General features: G+C 45.4%; 1 protein-coding gene across 1 annotated transcript in view; it reads left to right on the forward strand.

The window, feature by feature from the left end:
- Positions 1–20734, forward strand: part of igf2bp1 (insulin-like growth factor 2 mRNA binding protein 1) — a 44921-nt gene that overhangs the window by 14638 nt on the left and 9549 nt on the right. Inside the window, exon 3 of the mRNA XM_070922526.1 lies at positions 19137–19185. Coding sequence (XP_070778627.1) covers positions 19137–19185 — 49 coding nt within the window. The remainder of the gene's footprint in view (positions 1–19136; positions 19186–20734) is intronic.

Genomic DNA, 20734 nt, shown 5'->3' on the forward strand with positions numbered 1-20734 from the left:
GTCTGTATCTTTTATTTTTTTGTCGAGCTCTAAGTTTTGTGTTTTTATTTACCTATTGTCGAGTCTCCTGTGTATCTGTTGTTGAGTTTTGTGTATTTTAATGGGCCCACCCAAGGACGGGTATCGCAAATCAGCTTGCTGTGGTGGGTTGCCATTGATTTATGCTACATACGTGTCCCCGTGCAAATCAACATTAAACGAATGAAGCGAAATAAAGAAATATAATAAAATGTGTGAATGGGAAAGAATGCATATATAATTCTATAGAATTCAGTTTTAGACACCGAAACTCACAGTGCTGTGTAATAGATTGGCGGTGGATTGCCGCGTCTTCGTATTAGAATGGTAGAAAATATTTGTTGGTGCCTGTAAATCAGAATGTCAGACTTAAAGGGGTACGCCGGCTAATTTGGCATTTGGTCAAAATCCAAGAGTCCAGAGTCCTCTGTGTGGGTCAGGCTGCGAAAATGTTGTATCCTACAATTCCCATAATGCAACGCCATAGCGTCTATCGTCAGACCCTCCTTGCCTAGTAAAGGCCCACGTCTCTCACACTCCTCCCCCAAGTTCGTAACATGCGCCTTTTTATCAAAAATGTGACGCCTCCAGCGCCAGTTCGAGATGACGTCACCATGACATCATCAGTAATTTTCTCAAAAGCGTCCTTCAGGATGAGTAAGGACACCTTTTTTTTTTTTCTTTTTCCTAAGAACAGGCAGAGGAGAGTGGATAGTTTTTCCAATCCTGAGTCGAGTCTCTCCGTGCAGCCTAGTCTGTCGTCTAATAATCAAAAATAGAATAGTGTGGGGGACATGTCCTCAACATCCCCAGGGGGAAATGATGCCAAACAAAGTCGTCATACCTTGACAGATACTCAAAGGAAGCCCTGACAAGTCACATGACCGACACTCTGTTCTAACATAAAGTATATTCTGTTGCTTTGAAGCCTGCAAATCCATTGAGCGATTCCTGTGATTACCAAGGCTCCTGCAGGACATAAAGGCATCCATTCATTTTTTTTATGGAAGATATGCAGTTTTTTATGCCCTCCCCCCACCACCCCCCCCCCCCCCCGCTTCTTTTTTTTTAAAGACTAAGACGACTTAAAATGACTGCTTTGTTCGGATTGCACTGCAGGATTATGTGTGTATTATTTTTTTTTTTTTTAAATGACAATTGAATGAATAACTTTTAGACGTCTTTTTTTAAATTTTGTTTTTAATGCAAACAAATATCGTCTTGCCAGTAAACACACTCAAAGAAAATGGACCAGAAACAATAATTTTCTACCAAAACCCTGCCTCTGTAACTGAAAGCGTCGTCTTCATGATTAACGCATTGTTTGCTCGTTGCTTTATGCACGCCCCCCCCCCAAGTTGGGCCCAGTGTGTGTGTTTTGTAGGAGAAGAAAATGGAAGCATCAAATAAATGAAATGTAGTGAGTGGAGGCTCTACATTTAGACAGAATGATGTGTGTGTGAGTGTTGTTTTGTTTTTATTGTGTGGACGTTTTGGGCTCCGGCACGGAGGCCTGTGTTTCTCAGATGACTCACTGACTGAGTCCGTCTGCTCCAACGCGGTTTTGCCGCGACTGTCTTCCTGCGCCTCGGCTCCAGCATGCGAGAGAGCCTGCGAGAGCGCGAGGTTCATCGGCTGTAGACTGTACGAGAAGGAACGGGAGAGCACAATGTGTTATCCGCCAGGACTGTGGAAAAACATGATTCGCATGTATATTACCTGAGCTTGTGACGGGCCATCTTGAGGCTGTGCGTCATAGAATTGTGAAAAACACAAAATCCATTCTAAGACACTTCAGAATCCTGGTGAATGCCAGGTGATTTAAGACTTTTCGGATTGGTGTCTCTGTTCGGGAGTTATGGGGTCAGTCTCTCGAATCACAGTACAACCAGAAGTGACATACAAGCAGCCGAGTGGGAGAGCGATCCACTCCAACGAATGAGAATCAGAATGAGTGATTCTTTCGGCTGATCAATGCTACAGTGCCCGTAGACACAGGTTTTTGCGACCATGTAGAAATCAGCATGGTTAAAGGTGCCCTCCAGTGATTTAGTACTGGACTTTCATAACACTGGGTTTGTGTCAAAATCGTGTGTACCTGTGCACATGTATACATTACTCATGTAGTCAGCGGTCTCTTCGCCACTCGTGCTGCCGTTGCAGTAGGTTAGCGAATGCTAAACTACTGCGTAGCATTCAGCTTAGCGTTTAGCAGTGGCTACATGTTCCGTCACACAGTGTCACTTTAAGAGAGAGGTTTGAACCCGGGCCCTCCACACTGCGTAAAGCAGGGGCGCGTTCAATGTGAAAACGCCGTTCCACTGCAGTTTCCGGGTTGAGCAACATGTATGGAAACGGTGCGCGACGGGCTTTGAGGTATGTTTGTCTCGTTTTTGGTGGGCGTTGCCCGATCAGCAGAGACGTGCACATAACCCCCCCCCCCCCCCCGCCATGTTCTACAGGAACGCAAAGAATGGCCTTCTCGGCTGCCATAGATGCAACGCTCCTGCGACACATCAGTGCGTTCAACGCACACTTTGCTACGCTGGTGGTGCAATTTGCTTTCAGAAAGTTATAAAAGTTGTTGCATGCAGCCACCCTGCTTCCACCATCAGGACCCAACGCTGTTAGATGATGATGATGATGATTTGAACACTGCATTTGCTTAAAATTGGTAATCTAGTAGGTGGCAGATATGAGCAGCCATATTTGTTCCCACAATGTGAACAGTTGCTTTAATGGTGGTCCACTTTCACCCCATGACAACAAAGTGTCGTCCCCCTTTTTCTTTTTAGCTACCTCCCAACGATCCTCTTCGCTCTCCTTCCCTTCCTACACTGGGAATCTCCAAAGAGTTAAAATGGAGGCTATGCCTGCTGGTCACATGTCTGACACACAGGCATGTGCTACGGCCACGCGCATACATACGCACACACGTACACACACACACACACACACACACACTTGCGCATGCACATGCAGACATATAAGAGCTGCAGAGGGAAGAGGAAGGAGAGAGAGAGAGAGAGAGAGAGAGAGAGAGAGGAGTCCCCTCCCCCAGCGCTGTAATGTGCTATGCCTCCCTCTTCCCTCCCACACACACACACACACTCCATCCCCCTCCTCTCTGAAAGTGGGTGTGTGCAGGCCGGGGGTGTGCCATATCACATCCACTGCACTCGCTCACGTGGTCTGGAGCTGTGTGTGTGTGTGTGTGTGTGTGTGTGTGTGTGTGTGTGTGTGTGTGTGTGGAGGGAGGTGTCGCAGAAGTTGTACATTGTGATGTCGGGTGGGAGCCGTACTCAAGAGAACACTGTGCGGGTGACACTTTGATGGGCTCGCTCAGAACACGGCCTTTCATTTCCATCTCGTCGAACAGTGGGATTCATTCTTCTTGGGGAGGGAAAGAAACAAACGCCACCTACTCTGACAAGATGACTGACAGATGTATTTTTAGGCCACTAAGAAACTTAAGCCCCCCACCCCAACCCCCCCCACCACAACGATCGACCAAGTGACAGCATGTTTACTGACTAAATCCTGTGTTTTCTAGCAGTATTGCATAATAAGGCGACGTGTTGGGATAAGATTTTAGGGAAGAGGTGTATCCCAAGTGTGTGTGTGTGTGTGTGTGTGTGTGTGTGTGTGTGTGTGAGAGAGAGAGAGCTAATACTCTATGTGTTGGCACTGAGCTGGCAGGGAAACGGCGAAAGCGAGCAGAGTGGCCCACCAGTCGATATAATAGCCCAATTTTGTAGAAGAAAGGTGAAAGCCGCCCCCCCCCCCTTGCTCCTCTCATCGTCTCAGACCCACTTGCAATTGCTGCTGAAAATAGCACTTCCTGTCACAGGTTTTAAATGTCATTGATGATGAAAAATTCACTCGTGTGCAGTTTATTTTGTTTGTGTGTGTGTGTGTGTGTGTGTGTGCCTTTGTTCTCGTTTTGAGTTGAAAGATGAGACGGTTTTTAAAAATGTTTTTACTGCATGGCACCAAAGTTTTACTTTTCACTCAGTTAAACACAGTCGTTATTTAAGAAGCGCAGAATTCTTTTAGTTATTTAAAATATTCCTACGCATTTGTTCGTTTCAAGGTTGATTTTTAAAACCGCTACCAGGCGGCTTGTGTTGTTCCTCGTGTCACTTTTCCAGCACACCACACTTGTAGTGCCGCTGGTTGCCTGTCTGCCAGAGCCACAGTATTAAGCCTCTGAAGTTACAGCTACTGTATAAGTTTCTGCTTCGATTTTTTTCTTTTTCTTTTTTTTTTTTCATTCACGTCGAAATTATCGAAGAAAACCGGTCCGTTGCAATCTGAGCCCAACGCAAAGGGAGCAGTTATCTGGCAACTGAATGCAAAGTACAGCAAAAAATGTGACACGAAGAGAACAAGTTTTAAATCGAATTTAAACTCCCTGCTGCGCTCAGCTCTGCATTTGTTTGTTTTTTACGCTCTGTGACATCACAATGTCGAGTTGGTTTAGAAAGCCAATCACGGTTCAGTGCAATATCAACTTGCTGCTAGTGTGTGACGTGGAAACTTGAAGTGAAGACGTCTTCAAAAAAGTCTGGATTTCTTAATGAGGGAGAATAAGTGGAAGTAATTGTACTAGTTATGAGAACTTTTTTGTGCAAAAAAAAAAGAGCATAGTATTTTTTTATATCTTTAATTTTATACAAGTTTTGTATTAATAAAATAAGGTGGGAAAGAAATGGCAGAAAAAGTGCAAATTGCAAACTTCGCAGGCGAGCCACAGACTTAAAAAAAAAAAAGAAAAGGAAAAGACAAATGAGCTGTGCTTTTGCTGAGAGAGAAAATGACTGCCATGAATCCGCTGTAAAAATAGTCTGCAGGCAGGTAAACAAATGCCAAACCAAAGCTGCAAAGCAAAGCTACAAAAACTGAAACTTCCTCCACGGAGGAAAAGCCGGCGAGCATTTTTGGGAATAATTCAACAGTTCCCTCCTTTAAGATTTTTAAGAGGCTGCATAAATGATCACGCAACCTATTTACAGTGACGCTGGCGAGGGGGCCCTCAGAGTCTGCCGTGGGCCCCAGAAAGTGCACTATGGTATGATTTCAACAGTGTGTGGATACAAAAAGGTTTTTATTGTTATAACTCTTCCTAATAGCGGTGGCAGTAGTTGCAGCAGCGTTAGTAGCGGTACCAGTGGTAGCAGCAGTTTGCTGTATTTAGATTAATATTTCTGTGCATGCCATGCATTTTATTATCAGCGCTCAGGTAAATGAACTGAGGAAGACTTTCCTTGGAATGAAAATTAGTATGCTGAAGGTTTGCTGGAGCCAGAACAGCAGAGCGGAGCAGAGCAGAGGAGGGACGGAGTGACTCAGTCGGCCCTCTGCTGTTCAAAGCAGCAAACAAGGGAGTGGAATCCAAGGAGAGGTTGGTGTGTGTGTGTGTGTGTGTGTGTGTGTGTGTGTGTGTGGGGAGTATAGAGACGGGCCCCTTTCCTTGCTGCTTTTCCATAGGCTGTTGTTGGTCCCGCCCTGTTCCTCAACGATTCAAAACAAAGTGGAGGCTGACGTCACACACACATACACACACACACACACACACACACACACAGGCTCTCATTTAGACAAAGCAGGAACTCCCTCCCGTCTTCCTCCTTCTCCCCCATTTTGTTTTTTAAGAGGGGAGCAGAGGCCGAACCCCCCCCCCCCCCACTCCCGTTTTGCTTTCCATTCACTCCGTCCAGGAACCACACCTTCTTAAAACAAATTTTTAAAATTTTATTCAATATTTATTGTTTTGACACAAGCGGCTTGTCTCGTCTATGACGGAGTGACAGTAACTTTGTTGTGGAGTGAATAGCAGGAGTGTCACTTTAGAGTTTCCTGACTTCTATTAGTCAATCAAGAAATATAAATAATGTTTTTCGACCAGCAGGAAATCCTTAAAGAATGTACATATAAGACTGTGGGTGAATCAGTTGGATAATTAGACTATGTGGTTATACCTTATGACTGCAAATCCATGTGTTAACATGTATACAGTATTCAATATATACGTGCAGAATCTGGTTTTTAGAAGACAGTATGGAGGACTAGTTGTTTGTTGTTCGGACTTTTATTTGAGATTCAGTTTTCTTGACCACACAAACATTACCATGGCACCATTTCACTGAGACAGGGACTTTCGTATAGCAGGAAAGTTAAAAAAACAAAACAAAACTCAGGCCAGCAAATAAAACTGTCCACGTAAAAAGGCGAAAACGTCTGGCCGTTGAAAAGATGTGAAACATCATCAAATGTCTCCTTTTTTTCCTTTCTTTTTCTCTTTCTCTGAACTGCAAAATATGTATTTTTTTTTCTGAAATCAAAGCACAAACTTCTTCAATTTAGTGCATGACTGTTCCAGCGTTGACCCCCATCAGGGGGGTGGGGGGTGGGGGACAAACTCTGCAGACAAATAAGCTTTTTTTTTTTCTTAGTTTCCTGCTGCTTCTTAAACATCAAAAAGATGAATAGTAAAAGATTGAAATAAGAATAAAAATATGTATTAAAAAATGATATACATATATATCCATTAAAGTTAGTTACTTTAATATATCAAAAACACACATGATAACATTGTTTCTAAGTTATTACTGTTCTCGTAGTTAAGGGTCTTAATACCTCATTAAAATGAGGATTGAGCTTTGTTTCGTTATTCCCACAAACTTGTCCGAGCATGTGTCCAAAAACCTCAAATGAAACCTATTTTAACTTCTTTCAAATGCATTTTTCATTTATTTTATGAACGATTCATTGTCAAGCTTTACCTCCTATTCACAAACGCACCGAAACGACTTAAGTGCGGTCCCTAAAAATCTATCTAATTATGGCAAATGTGTCGTTGAATGGTTGATTTAAAAAAAACGAAAAAAACACACATATGAAAAACAGAATTTGTCTTTCAATACATCCTCGAAAAACTGAACTTATGGTTTCTTGGATTGTGTTGGCTGTCTTTGTTCCGTTTTGTAATGATGGTGAGGCAATCAAACAATTAGAATTTATCAAAAAAAAAGAAAGAAAAAAGAATTAAATTTGAAATAATTTGTTGGTGTCCTGGCTGTGAAAGGCATTCAAATGTAATTATGTTACAACTGCACTAAGATTCACTGGACAACAGAAATTATACTATGTTTTTGTCCTTGAATGTTCTTTTTGTTATTTACTTATTATTTGTCTTTATTTTTATCCTTTGGTAGGCTACCATCTTTTCCCTAAGACATCTTCATAGTGTTATATAAAATATATATTTCTTCCTGTCATTTTTGCTTTGGGCTGAGCTTAAGTTTTTTTTCCCCCCCTTCTCGCCAAACACAAACCCCCACTCCCCAGTTCCTACTGCAAGACAGGGATCATGTTCTTCATTTTTTTCCATATCGAATGATACAAGGCCTGACATAAATAACAAAAAGATTGGATATATTTGGCATGTTATTTGTAAAATACTGTTTATCGATTTGGGGAATCAGAATCACTGATAATTACCTCAGGGCTCTATTATTCTTCAAAAGATAAAGCTCTTTCCTTTTCCAAAAATGTGTTCAGAATCTCATCTAGGAAACCATCTCGTCGAGTTCTTTTAGATGTGGGCATTTACTTTAATGATTTAGTCATTCTTACAGCAGGGAGTGGCCTGTCTGGACTGCTGTTTGGTCAGAAGGCCACACTGTTCACCTAGTTGCTCTTAATTAAGAGGGCAGTTTTGATTTTTTTCAAGGACGAACGCTTAGTTTCCCAGTGTCCCTAAACGTCTCCTTGTACTAAGGACACTAAATGGTACGCTACGCTCTCTTGACGTCGTTACTAACTTATAGACATGTATTACACACGGCTCTGCCTAATTAGTTTAAACCCCGGGTTTTACCTCAGCCGCCATGCTGCAGTCACTTTCTGCTGCTACTTTAATTCGTGTTCATGATGGCTTCATCGCAGCTGAGGTGAAGCCATGTCCCGTTGGAAAACATTTGTAAGACACAAAGACAAGATAATTAGCCCTCGAATGTGACTTGAGAGCAAACTGCATTGTTTTAATCTCTCTCTTTTTTTTTTTTGTAACCGACGCTCAGTGTCAGTTTTCTGCCACATCACAGCTTTTTGTCGGCTTGAGCCTGCAAATTGGAAACAAATGTTACTCCCGCGGCGTCGGGTTTGATTCGCCGGCGCGTCGTTTTCGACGTTAATGTCGCATAATCTCATTTACCCCTGCGTGCTCCGCAACCTTTACCTGCCCTGCGCGGAATGCGGCGCGGGGCTTTAACCGGCGTTCCCGTTGCTGAAAGCGAGAGGAAAGCCCGACACTTTACACTCAAACCAGGGGGGAAAAACTCTTATTCTTCCCTCCTCGCTGCCATACTACAACGCCCCCCTCCCCCTGTTGTGTTTGAGTCATGGCACACATTCTATAGTATAACCCCCTCCTCCTCCTCCTTCTCATTCTCTCTCGCCCTCGCGGAGGGCTGTGTGGTGCGGCCAGCCCCTCCCATCCCTCGCGCCGCTGTAGTAACTCCCGAGTAGTTTTTACGCACTTTGTGAATGGAGGGGCGCGCTCGTGCTCCTCCGCGCTCCTCTGCACGTGCAGCGCGCGCGAGGGGGAAGATATCCTTGTCCAGATGATTAAAGAGAACTGTGTACGTTATAATACAAGCTGTGCTCGCTTCTCTGTTTTTCATGGATTATATCTGAACTACTTCTAGCGGAGGAGGAGGCGGTCTCAGGCTGTGTGCATATTGAAAACTACGTGCGCGCGTGCACGCGGAGGGAGGTGTGTCCCTGTTCTATCTGCCTATCTGTCAGTTATGGAGACTTAACGGATGCGGATTATTGTGCTGTTGCGCTGATTGAGGCGACCCACACACACACACACGTCCTATACGGTTCATGTAGGCTAATGGCGCATGTGCCCCCCTCCCCTCGCCCCCGCCTCCCATGTGCTGTATGTGCTCTGTTCTGGTGAATTCTCCGCTGTCATGTGACTGCACATTCATTGTAGTAAATGGGCGTTGGTCAAGATGGCCGCCTACTGGCTCTCACATGTATAGGCTATGTATGTGTGAAAGAAAGAGAAAGAGAGAGAGGGGGTGGGGGGATACGGCTTTGCCCACACTTTATGCGGGAAACAGTCTATAGGCCGTTAGCCGTCATCAAACCGACACGGGCTAATTGAAACTCTCGGCTCTTGCATGGCAGCGGGCAAGAAAATATGAATTATGAAGACGTAAAACCTATTTCAGACGAGAAAGGCACGTCAAGTGGCCTCAGTCACTGACCTGCAGCCTACAGGGCGGATTTCAACCGCCTCGCCGTTAAACTTCCGCCATTAATTGTCTGTTAAACTGCGTAGTGCAACACTGTTACGAGAAGCACTCCATTATCTTTTCGGTCACAGGCTGCTCTTCCACAGTTCCTCTTGTGTATCCCTGGCGCCCTTTACATCAGACATATGACATATGAGCAGCTCATGACGGTGCCGTTCACGCTGCAAAATAAGGGGCTCACGCAGCTTTCTTGTGTGCATACATGTTGGCCGAATAGGGCACCAGGGACTCCTCTCATTGTGTAGGCTATTCTGGAAGAAAAAAGTCAACAACATAAATCTTAGGACTCATTAGGCTGTTTTACTCGGACATGATTATTAAATCCGAGTTTCCTCAAGTTCCGTTCTTAAATGGCAACCACGTAAGACTCATAACACTGCTTTAATGTGGGCCTGCTTGCCGCGCACCCCTCGCCAGCAGTGTGTCCGTAACATGAAATGGCTATAGGCAGCACAAAATGGCGAGTGGAGAGGGAGGGGAGGAGGAGGAGGAGGAGGAGGAGCAACGCAGCTGAGGGAAGAGCTGGTGAAGGTGCTGAGCACCTCACCAACAGCTCCTCTCACTCAGGAGGCTTCATATACAAAACCCACATTTTCATTGGCTCTTTTTTTAAGTGTAATTTAGTCCATTTCCTATCACCGAGGGTCGATATCGGCACAGGCCCGCAAAAGAGCTGCGCCCGCTGAACGAGATCTGGTCTTCTCCGAATTCGTAATTTTCTCGCGGTAATTACGTCACAAGATGAGGCGGGAGGTGGATGCCGTGTGTATTTCCGTTAAAACGAAAAGTCAAGTCAAAAAGTAGCTGTATCTACACAACGGCCGAGGCCGAGTCAGCTCCACCACCTCAAAATGGAGACCCTCCCCTCTCCAAAATGGAAGCCTGCCGCACAAGATGCAGGCGGGGTCAGAGTGGAGAACAGAGCCTGAACTTTGACCCATACTGTTGAATTCCCCCCCCCACTCCCTTCTCTTTTAACCTAAACGAATTCCAGAACTGAGGCCTCCCTCTCTCTCTAACATGTCGCCCACCCTATGTTAAATCTCTCCTATCTGTCTTTTCTTTTGCACAGCAGTAGTTTGAACGTAGTATGTATTATTATTATTTTTTTTTTAGAACAAAGTTGCATAAAGAGGGACTCTATATTCTATATGCGTACATATTCTGTTCTAGGTAGACGTGTGCATGTTGGTAAAACACAAGCAGCATTCATCCACATCATGTGTTTTTTAGAAACGGTATTAATATTTCTCCTAGAAGCTGGTAAGACATGTTATGCATTTCCATATATATATATATATATATATATATATAAAAGATAAATAGAAAAAAGATAATAAAACATAACATATGTATAATATATATTGTTTTAAGACAAAGTAGCTATTTGTGCCCTAGTGAACAGTTTGCAGCTTTTTTTCTTTTATCTGATTTTTTCTTTTCTTTTTTTTAATGATGCTAAACCGAAAATATGTGAACAATCATAAAGGGAAGGTAGAGAAGTACAGAAAACATAGGGGAAGGATATTCATGATTCACACACACACACACACACACACATAAATATTGTATACTCCGAGCTGTCAGCCCCACTCCACAATGCTCATGGTGGCATCGTTATAAAATTTTGATTGGACAAGATTCACCCTTAAGTAGGGTTTAGTGGACCAATGAGATGGCGGCGAGTGAGGGAGATGACCTTTCCCCCATAAATCTGGGCCAATCGGGGGAGTGATGACAGCTACGGTGGGGCATCTCTCCCTCCCCCGTGTCTCTCCACTGTCTACTGTTGTGTTTTCCACTTTTGCGGAGTAGTGAGTGCCTTAACACTTGGCGTGGTAATGCGTAGGTGCTATGAGAGGATTGTCACTGTTTTTGAGGAGAGGATGCGGGGTGCGCGGGAGCTGCTTGAGCAACGCTCATTCACTTCATGAAATGGCGGTTCAAGCAGGATGTCGCAGGGCTCTGATTGGCTGAAAGTGGAAGTGCATATGGTCCAGATGTCAGGGATTGGTAATAGCGCTTGTAAGGGCTGCCCAGAGGTGCGAAATGGGCACCCCTCCTCACTTTTTTCAACTTAAAACTACTACTAAAACCTACCGTGCCATCTCCTGTGTGGGATGCAGGGACTACTTTTTACTCTTGACATTTACTGGCTGTGACATCAGCTGACAGATGTCACTAACCCACAGAGAGCAATGCAGCAGTTGAACCCTTTTTTTAAAACACACTTGCTCTTGCCCCCCCCCCCCCACATTACTTTTTCACAGTCATGCATTTACACATATTTACAGCCGCCCAGGACACGCTCTCCTCCACTTCCTCCACTTCCTCCTCTTCCTCTCACCCCTGATCCCGCCACCACCTCTTACTTGTCTTCCTCCCTCCTCCCTCCTCCCGCCTGTGATGTCTATTTAAAGCTCTCGTGCAGCGTTACATCCACCGGAACTTTCTCTTCCAGCCTTCCCTCACCCGGGGGAAAGGCTCTGAGGGGAAAAAACTCAAGGAGAGGGAGTGGAGTGGAGTGGAGTGGAGGAGAGGGAAAGATGCAGAAAGGGGAGGGGAGGCGACAGAGGAGGAGATGCATGGATGAGAAAGATGAGACACGGTTTGCACACTGGACATGAGGAAAGTAAGATTCTTGGTTGTGCAGCAATTAAAGAAATGTGTTGCAAAGTTAAAAACTTGTCTGAGTAAAAGACAACACCACCTCAGGCAACAACCAACAACCCTCTTGTGTCTCAAGGTGGTGTGTCATTGCTGTTTCCGAGGTAGTTGCATCCGCGTTCCCTCCTAAACAGGTGGATGAAAAGTCGACTTAATGACAAACCAGGCTTTCGACAGACGTCGTGCACCCGTTATCACCTGCAATAGAATCAAACGGAGGCTCTCGCATTCCTACAGCTTCTCTCTACCTGACCTCCACCCTCTCCTCCCTGCACCAATATTCATCCATGCAGTATCCAATTTGCCCGCTGAAGTGGCAAGCTCAGCGGACCACAAACCACGGCGATGGTGGCGGTGATTGTCGGAAGGTTCAGTGGGAGGTGGAGCCGCGACGGCACTCACCTGATGGCAAAGACAGGCGGGTGGGCAGGTTGGAATTTGGCTGGCAACGCAGCTAGCGCGGGCCTGACTGATGCCGTTTGGTCGCCTCTGCCCACTTGCTCCTCGCCATTAGCAATGAAAAATTCATCTGTGATTTTATGCCGGCTAGATGGCTCTTATAAAATATTAACCCCCCCGCCCTGCACTTCTGCGCTCCTCCGAGGCTGCAGCCGGCATTTTGCATTGTACGAGGGGACATTTGAGAGCAGGCTGCGTTGTCGGGTTTTTTTGCGATGGCAGCAAGTAATGACACCCCTGTCTCTATATGTGTTCACACACATTCACGTTCTTGCCGAGTTAGTCGAGAAGATGGCCGCTCTCATGTTTGTACCGTCAGATATAAGGTTACAGCCAGACACAGTGACACAAAAAAAAGTGTGCCAAGAAATGGTAATAGAGTTTTGGACGAGTTAAAACGAACGAGATACAAAGTGTTCATAAGCTTTTAGAGGTGTTGGCAGGTGGCTTCTTGTTACCTTTTGGGTAGAGTCAGGCTAGCTGAGTCAGGCTAGCTGTCCCCTCCTGTTTCCAATAGCTAAGCTAAGCTAACCGGCGAACTTCACATTTACTGTGCAGACAATGAGAGCTGCGTTGATCGCCATCCTAAATTACGAACCATTATCTCGATTTTTAAATCATTTCGTTCGTTTCGGTCCAAAGGTGTGCCGCCGTCTGTTGAGTTTTGCGTCGTTGCTCACATTTGATCGTCCACAGGGGAAGCTGCAGTTAAAGCTAAACAATAAAATGCACATGTACACTATTTGTGGTTGGGCATTCTAGAGAAGAGGATTGAGGTGGCCACTTTGATACCATCATCTTGAGCACTTCCAACTTCCAAACGTAGACCAGAGTTGTTTGGTGTCTGCAAATAAAAGGTGTTTATGGAGTTACTTGTGTCGGCAGATATTGGTGCAGGCTTTTCCCTATTGATCCAGACTCACTGATTATGCCATGCCTGGACGATAGCCGCCCTCAACTTCAAGGGAAAGTGTTGTCGTACACAGAAGATGCTTGCCTCGAAATCTGGGGCAGAGCCGGGCCGGGGAGACGCCTGAAACCACGCCGAGGTTCTTCCACTTTGTTTGTTGAGTCTGCTGTGCTGACTTGTGCGGCGCAGTTCCGGAGGCGCTGTGGTTCATCACGCTGTTTTGTTGGCGAGGTCACTTGAGACCCTCGCAGACGGCAGCTAGTGCGCGGCGCAGGGAAACTGTGGATAAAAGGCTTTGTGATGTATCGGCGGGCGCTTGCATGGCCGCCAGTCGGAACCGTCCGCGCGCACTTTGTTTTCCTTTTTACTGGGAGTGTTTGCCTCGGTGTCGGAGAGTCGGGCCCAGTCCTGCTGCATCATCTTGACGTCTGTTTGACTGAATATGAAGCTGTTGATGTTGTCTGGGGGACTTGAAGTGAACTCATTGTGGGCTCCTGCGTTCCATTTGACACGGGAGAGAAAAAAACTCTCCCCACGTCTTCTTTTCCTTGTACACTAAGGACTTTCCAAATATGTCTCATCAGTGTGTGTGTATATTTACCTGATTTAGCGCCTGAAAATAATAGTCAACACCTGCCATCTGGGTTGCATATGCTCGGCTGGAAAAGTTGTCAGTCAAGCCCGTCAAACATGCCTTTTTTGTGGTATTGAAAATTCCCACTGGGAGTGGTAAGATACTGCCAGCACATACTCGCACATTATCCCTCGATTTCATAGTCTTATTTGATCCGAGACTTTGGATGGCATTAAACTGCGTGGCTATGAATGGCATCTTGCCCACGTTACTGCGTGTGTTGTCACACGAATGTGTGTCTGTGTGCATCCCCCCCCCCGCGAGACTGGTGGGAACAGTTTTTTCATTGACTTTTCAGCTCGTGATCGGTCTTCCTCAGATTTAATCATCTTAAAACAAGCACCACTTCTAACCATACTGTAGTGCGCGCACACACACACACACACACACGCACTGTTTCCCAGAAACCTTTGTGTTGTACTCATTAAGCTACACAGCACCAAGCGGGTGAATGGAGATGTTTAAAGGGGAGCCAGTAAGCCACAGCAAGCGGTTGCAAGTTCCTTTACTATGCATTCATAGTCATGATCAATAGGTCACCAGAGGTCCTGCAGTGCTGAGCTAACAGAAACACTCATCCTTTGATTGTCGTTAGTTAAAACTATAGATTTCGTCGCTGTCCAGTGAAACCTCCAAATGTGCGTTTATTTACAGGGTTGAGAGCATTTTCACCCCTCTTCAGCTAAATAAACAATTAAAACGCCCATTGGATTATCAGAAAACAGGTTTAGGTTTATATAGACATATATAGCGAGAGACGGTTTTCACAGGACAGCGCAATTTGTTACACTTCAAATGTGAACAATTGTATTTTACACATGAAATGTCTGAGAATGCCCGTTTTTATGTGAATTCTTTCACTTGTTCACTATGCATGCCTATTTGTACATTTACATTGCCCTGTTGATACCTGACAGTAGTTCCCAGCTAGTCCTAAAAAAAAAGGGGGGTCAGCGTGCTAATATTGGTGTCAGTTACAGTCGCTGGTGCAATTAGTCTCGCAGTATCACCTAATCTGGAAGTGTAATTAGCGATTAGCTCCATTTCTCTATGTCACGGTAGTAATGAGCGTGTATCACTCTGCAGATCATTAGGTAGAGGAGCGACTCTCTCGAAAAGGAGCTGGAACCCTTTCGGGGGGGTTGCCGCCCTGACGGTGGGCATGACTAAGTTTAGGGGCAGGTGTGGATGTAGAAGGACACATATGTACTGTTTGCCTTTTAAAGTTTAAAGAGCTGAAATGAAAGTAATGTTGATTTCACTCTTAGGGTTTACATATCGCACTCTATGCTGTTGTATCTTTTGGCTGTGAAAGTGCAGGACAACGCCCTCACCCTCACGGGGTCCCAGGACCCCCCTCTGTCTGGTCTGAAGAGCTCTAACCTTTGGCCTTCGACCCCTCCTCGAAGCAAAGCCCCTTTCTCTCTCTCTTGCTCCTCTCCTCCACCTCCTCCTCGAGGACCACACTTTTTTTTATTCTCTTGGCTTCTTTTCTTTCTTCTCCCGGCCCCCTTTGTTCCGCTGGAGGCCGGAGCTGAGCGTGGATTTAATGCCTTCACAGCTGAGGGAACCTCAACAGCTCCGGTTTTCACGTTCGACTTTAGACATTTTTCAAGCTTCATTGGCAATGTGCCTCCATCTTTGCATATCAACAATGAGTCAGGGATGAGGTTCTCCGAGCAGATTTCTTCCTTGTTTCAGTGATGCAAATTCACTTTAAATGGAGCTTTTTGACAATTACATTATTCACTTCCAATTCTATTCAGCTATAGTGTCATTTTTCAGATATATGTACAGTTAGAGCATGAAATTCACTCAACATATTGATAGCCACTGTTTCCATGAGGCATATATATATATATATATATATATAGGGTGAGGGTGGGAGACCTATCAAGGCAGGTCACCTCCATGTAGGTAAAAGGCAATGATGTTTAAAACGGTAAGCAAATGTGAAGCATGTTGTTTTGTTGTCCGTCTGCCCGCCCATCCATCTTCTTTGCCCGCCCATTTCCAACCTGTTGCCATGGTTTCACCCAATGGGGCTGGGTATGGGATGGCAGGCGGTGACGGTAGGGGTCAAACAAGTTCACCGTTGGTGGCTTGATGGGGGTTGGGGTGTGTGTGTGTGTGTGTGTGTGTGTGTGGGGGGGGGGTATTGGAGGGGATAATGGGGACTTGATGTGTTGATAAGGTGGATGGTTTTGGTGTGTATGGTGGACGTTACGCATTTGGAGGTGTGGAGAACTCTGTTTTTATTGTGTTTGCAGGTTTGGGGGGTGGAGTTAGTGATTATAGCTGAGTATTGATCGAGGATCAAAGGGCTTTTCCAATTTTTTGGATGGGGGATGTCAGGTATTCTGGATGCACAAAAGACTATTCATCTGTGCTGGAGCCTCCTGGGGGTTTGGGTGGGGTTTAGTGTGGGAGGTGGAGATGGGGGTTGGTTGTTGTTGGGGGTTTAGGGCCATTGATGCTCAGTTGGTTTGGGTGCGGGGTTGGATAAGGAGCAGTAGAGATGGTAATGGGTGGTAAAGACAGAACACTGCACTGTTTCACATTTCTACATTTCAATACAAGCAGCTTTAGTAAGAAGGCCAAAGCTCAAAGGCGCAGCACTAATGCAACAGATGGAGAAATAGTCCTGTGTAGGAATGGGTTTCAAGAACCGTTACACATGGTCCAAGCACCCAGATGCACCTTTCTAGTTTGAGTTTGATTTTATACGGGATTTGATTTGAAAACTGTTTTTTTTATATGCACTACTTTCAGTAATAGTAATAGTAGTTCACTTAGTTTTGTACCACAGAGATTAAGCAGTTGAAATAAATGCTCTAAAATCTGTAGGTACAGCAATTTATCAAAAGGGGGCTGATATCGAAAAAGGCTGAAGAACTGGCCTGAAAATCCTCTTGTCACTGAACAATACCCAAGTATGAGAGTTCTCAAGACGTCACGAGAATCGAAAACCCAAGAAGGTCACAAGAAAACGAAGGGGTGCTTTGTGTTCCTAATGTATTGAATGCTAAAGGGGGAGGAGGGTCATTGTTTCAGTGATTACAGCAAGCACGCAAAACCACATCTGCTCACACACGGACGCAAAAACCGATGCAAACATGTTTACTGGCAAAAATACAGGATTAAGATGCACTTGCACACGTACGTGACTGCCACCCCTTCTATTCAGCGGACTACCCTTCCCCCACCGTGTGTGTGTGTGTGTGTGTGGGTGGTTGAGCAGGAAGCTGTCCCACTACTTGCTGTTGATTCAGTGGTTGTCTCCAACAACTGGAGCTCAAGCCCCGTAATGGCGGACTGTAGCAGTTGGGGATGTTGGGTGAGGGGTGTCGGGGGAAGCAGAGACAAAAAACCTGTTGGAAAACCCACAGATATGTTTTTCGGTGGTCACGTCAGAATCAGAATCTGTGCAGCAGCCAAGAACAAGACGTTTTTTAGCAGTTTGTCTGGGTTCAAGAGAGATAGTGGTACAGATGGCGTAGGGATATCAGGACCTCATGGGCAACGCGTGGCGGTGATTCAAGACGTATCTCTCCGAGAAAGACACAGAATTTCCACCCAATGCACCATCTGTGAGCAGTTGAAAGTGGAAAAAGGTTTCGTTGCGAAAGTAGCATTTGGGCCTAAAGTTGAGTTTTAAATCCTGAAAGCCAAGCAAACATTGAGTCATTGATGTGGGACCGACGGTGTTCGCGCTGCCAGAATGGAGCCGCAAAGCCTGGCTGGCCTTAACCGTCGACACCTTGTGGTGGAATTCACCCATCCATCCAACTGTTAAGAATTGTACTTTTGCTGATGGAATTTGTTGTTTCTTTGTGCTCAGTTTTACCAGAATGTAGCGTCTAGTTTTAGTTGGAAAGGAAAAGGCTTAAGTGCAACGCATACCGTCATTGCATGTATCCATGCTGGGTGTAAAGGATAGTGGTGTATCCTGACGCATGACACTGCCGGTGCGTGTTGCCCTTTAGACAAATGATAGAAACAAAAGTCAAAGAAATGAAACGAAGTGTGTCAATGTCTGTTGGTCCGTTTTTCTGCCATGCTAGTGGGGATGGCATTGCTGTTGGACTGGTCGGTTGGTCAACCAGTTGGTCTTGTTTGAAATATCTCATTTCAGCCATTGACTGTGCCCAGAGGACGAATCCCTCTGACTTTTTACCCCTAGTGCCGCCATGAGAATCATATTTTGGGGTTTTGAATGTGTCAATAGATGGATTGCCACAAAATCTGATCAACACACACGAATTGTAATAACTTTGACGATCCCCCAACTTCTCATCTAGTGCTGTCATCAAGTCCAAAACAGCACAGCCGTACTTTGTATTTAGGTGCTAATTAGCGAATGTTAGCTAACTTGCGAAACTGAGACGGTGAACATATATATATACCTGCGAGCATTTAGCTCAGAGCACCTCTGTGTCTACAACTTAACAGAGATGCTGGCATGGCTTTAGACTGTTAGTCTTGTTTTATTCTGTGTGCGAGGGAAGAATCGCTGTCAAAAGAGTAAAAAGTCTCCACTTAATGTAGACTTTCCTACATTGATGTACACACACACACACACACATACACACAGACAGCCACAGGCAGAGTCGTGGTGTCTGAGAGATGTCTATGAGCTGTGATTGGTTAAGGCTCCATCAGACTTAAACTTCAATTTTTTAGCCCCTTTTTACAGACTGAAACAACAACCTGGGTGCATTATAACCTGTGTTTCTGTCAGTTTGTTTTGGTGCTGTCATTTGAGCTGTGACGACCAGGTCAAATGTGGTTGAACCCCCCCCCCCCCCCCATGTCAAACACTGGTCTCGTGTGTAAGTAACCAGTCCGAGCCGATGGGTGGAGACTTCAAAGGAAGTCACTTTAAGCCGACTCTCCTCCGGCCTCCACCTGTTTGTCTCTCGCGTCACGTTCTGGCTTCATTCAGTGGCCTTCTTCCTCTTTTCACCCGCTCCCATCCCCGAACCCTCTGCCACTTTCAACGCGCACGCGCACAGTATTTCTGTCCGATATGCTGTCTGCTGCGTCGCAAGGCTTATTTATTATGTTTCTCTTTTTAACTTGCTAATATCCTCTCCTTTTCTGTTTCTCTCCACAGGACCAGGAAACTGCAGATCAGAAACATTCCACCTCACCTGCAGTGGGAGGTTAGTTCTTCTATTATTTTCCTTTGCTCGGATCATCAACTTCTCCCCTGTGCGCACCCCAGCCAGTCACAGGCTGTGGTAGGGATGAGTGACAGGCATTTTAACCTATTACATTACGAGCTAAACAAGGCAGCTTTCCACTTAAGTTTAAGTGTAAGGTCCCATTCCTGTACCTTTTTACACACAGACATTTGAGTAGTTTATGCATTTTATTAAGCATTTTATTTGGGGTACATCGTTTTCGGACTGCGCAAAAAAGGGTGGGCTTGCTACATTGTTCTGGAGCGAGCATTACTCCGTCATCCAACCATTTCTGTTACATTCTCAAACCAAAGAATCTGACATTCACACACACACACACACACACACTTGGTGCAGCGATTGGCCAGGTGTGCGGAGGTGAGAGAGTAAGCAGGGATTGAACTATTAAGCTATCTTCTGTCACTCTTCATGTGACCAACCGAGTGAGTCACTACGTCTTCTGGGAGAGACCCATATTTAAACCACATCACGCCTCTGCCCTCGAAACAACCGTTCAAAACAACTGTAAGCGCCTTCGATGTCCAACACGTTCACTTATCACAAAGCTCTAAAATGATTCAAATGTTTCCACAGACCTGAGCTGCTTTGAATCTTGATTGGGGTCTTAGTCCCACTCATGATGGGCAAGAGCAAAACCGCTTTGTGCAACCGATGAACCGAGTTAGAAAATCTGTCTTCGATTGATTGAAGGAAGCAATAAAAGCCTCATGGAGTCGGACTTGCGGCCACACTGGTTGTAGGAACTGAATTGAACTGAACTGGCCCAGATAGATCGCTTAGCTGTCCCCCTCCCACGCTGAGAATCTGGCCCCAGTGTCTCTGATAGTGAGGTTTGGATGTTAAAGCTTGTAATGCCACCCAGGCTGACCTCACTGCAAATATTTGCACCACTTGAGGCGTGTGTGTGTGTGTGTGTGTGTGTGTGTGTGTGGGGGGGGGTTGTTTATGGGTCATATTTACCTTTACCATAGTGGGCTGACTGTGAATCATGGGCTGGAAACCACAAATCTAGGTGAGGATATATTCGATCAAACCGCTCACGTTGTGTGACTTCCACTTGAGCCCAGTGATTACAGTCAAACATGAACCAATGTGTGTGAGAGCGTTTTTACGTGCGCACAAGTGTCCCGGCTATGCACTTCACACCTAAGCATCAACATCCTGTCAGAAACCTAGATGGAATGAGGCCTCATCCTGGCTTTGAGAAACCTGGATATGCTTGCTAGTACTCCGATAGAAATCCTGGTTTCTACTGTGACGTGTAAACCCCTGATCCAGGTTTATTATCATACTTGTGTTGGTACGGGACATACTGACAGTGAAATATAGATGGTGAGAAATCATGACACAATGGCGGGGGGAGTCAGAAACCTGGATCCTGTTAAAATCAAACACACAGGGACAGGAAGAAGATCAAAACCAGGACACAAATGCGTTCGTGTATTGATCAGCATACGGGCTAACTGTTGTAAGCTCCAGTCTATCGATTGTAGGTCGCTAATTGCTG

The sequence above is a fragment of the Enoplosus armatus genome, chromosome 17, assembly GCF_043641665.1.
Source record: "Enoplosus armatus isolate fEnoArm2 chromosome 17, fEnoArm2.hap1, whole genome shotgun sequence".
NCBI classification, from domain to species: domain Eukaryota; kingdom Metazoa; phylum Chordata; class Actinopteri; order Centrarchiformes; family Enoplosidae; genus Enoplosus; species Enoplosus armatus.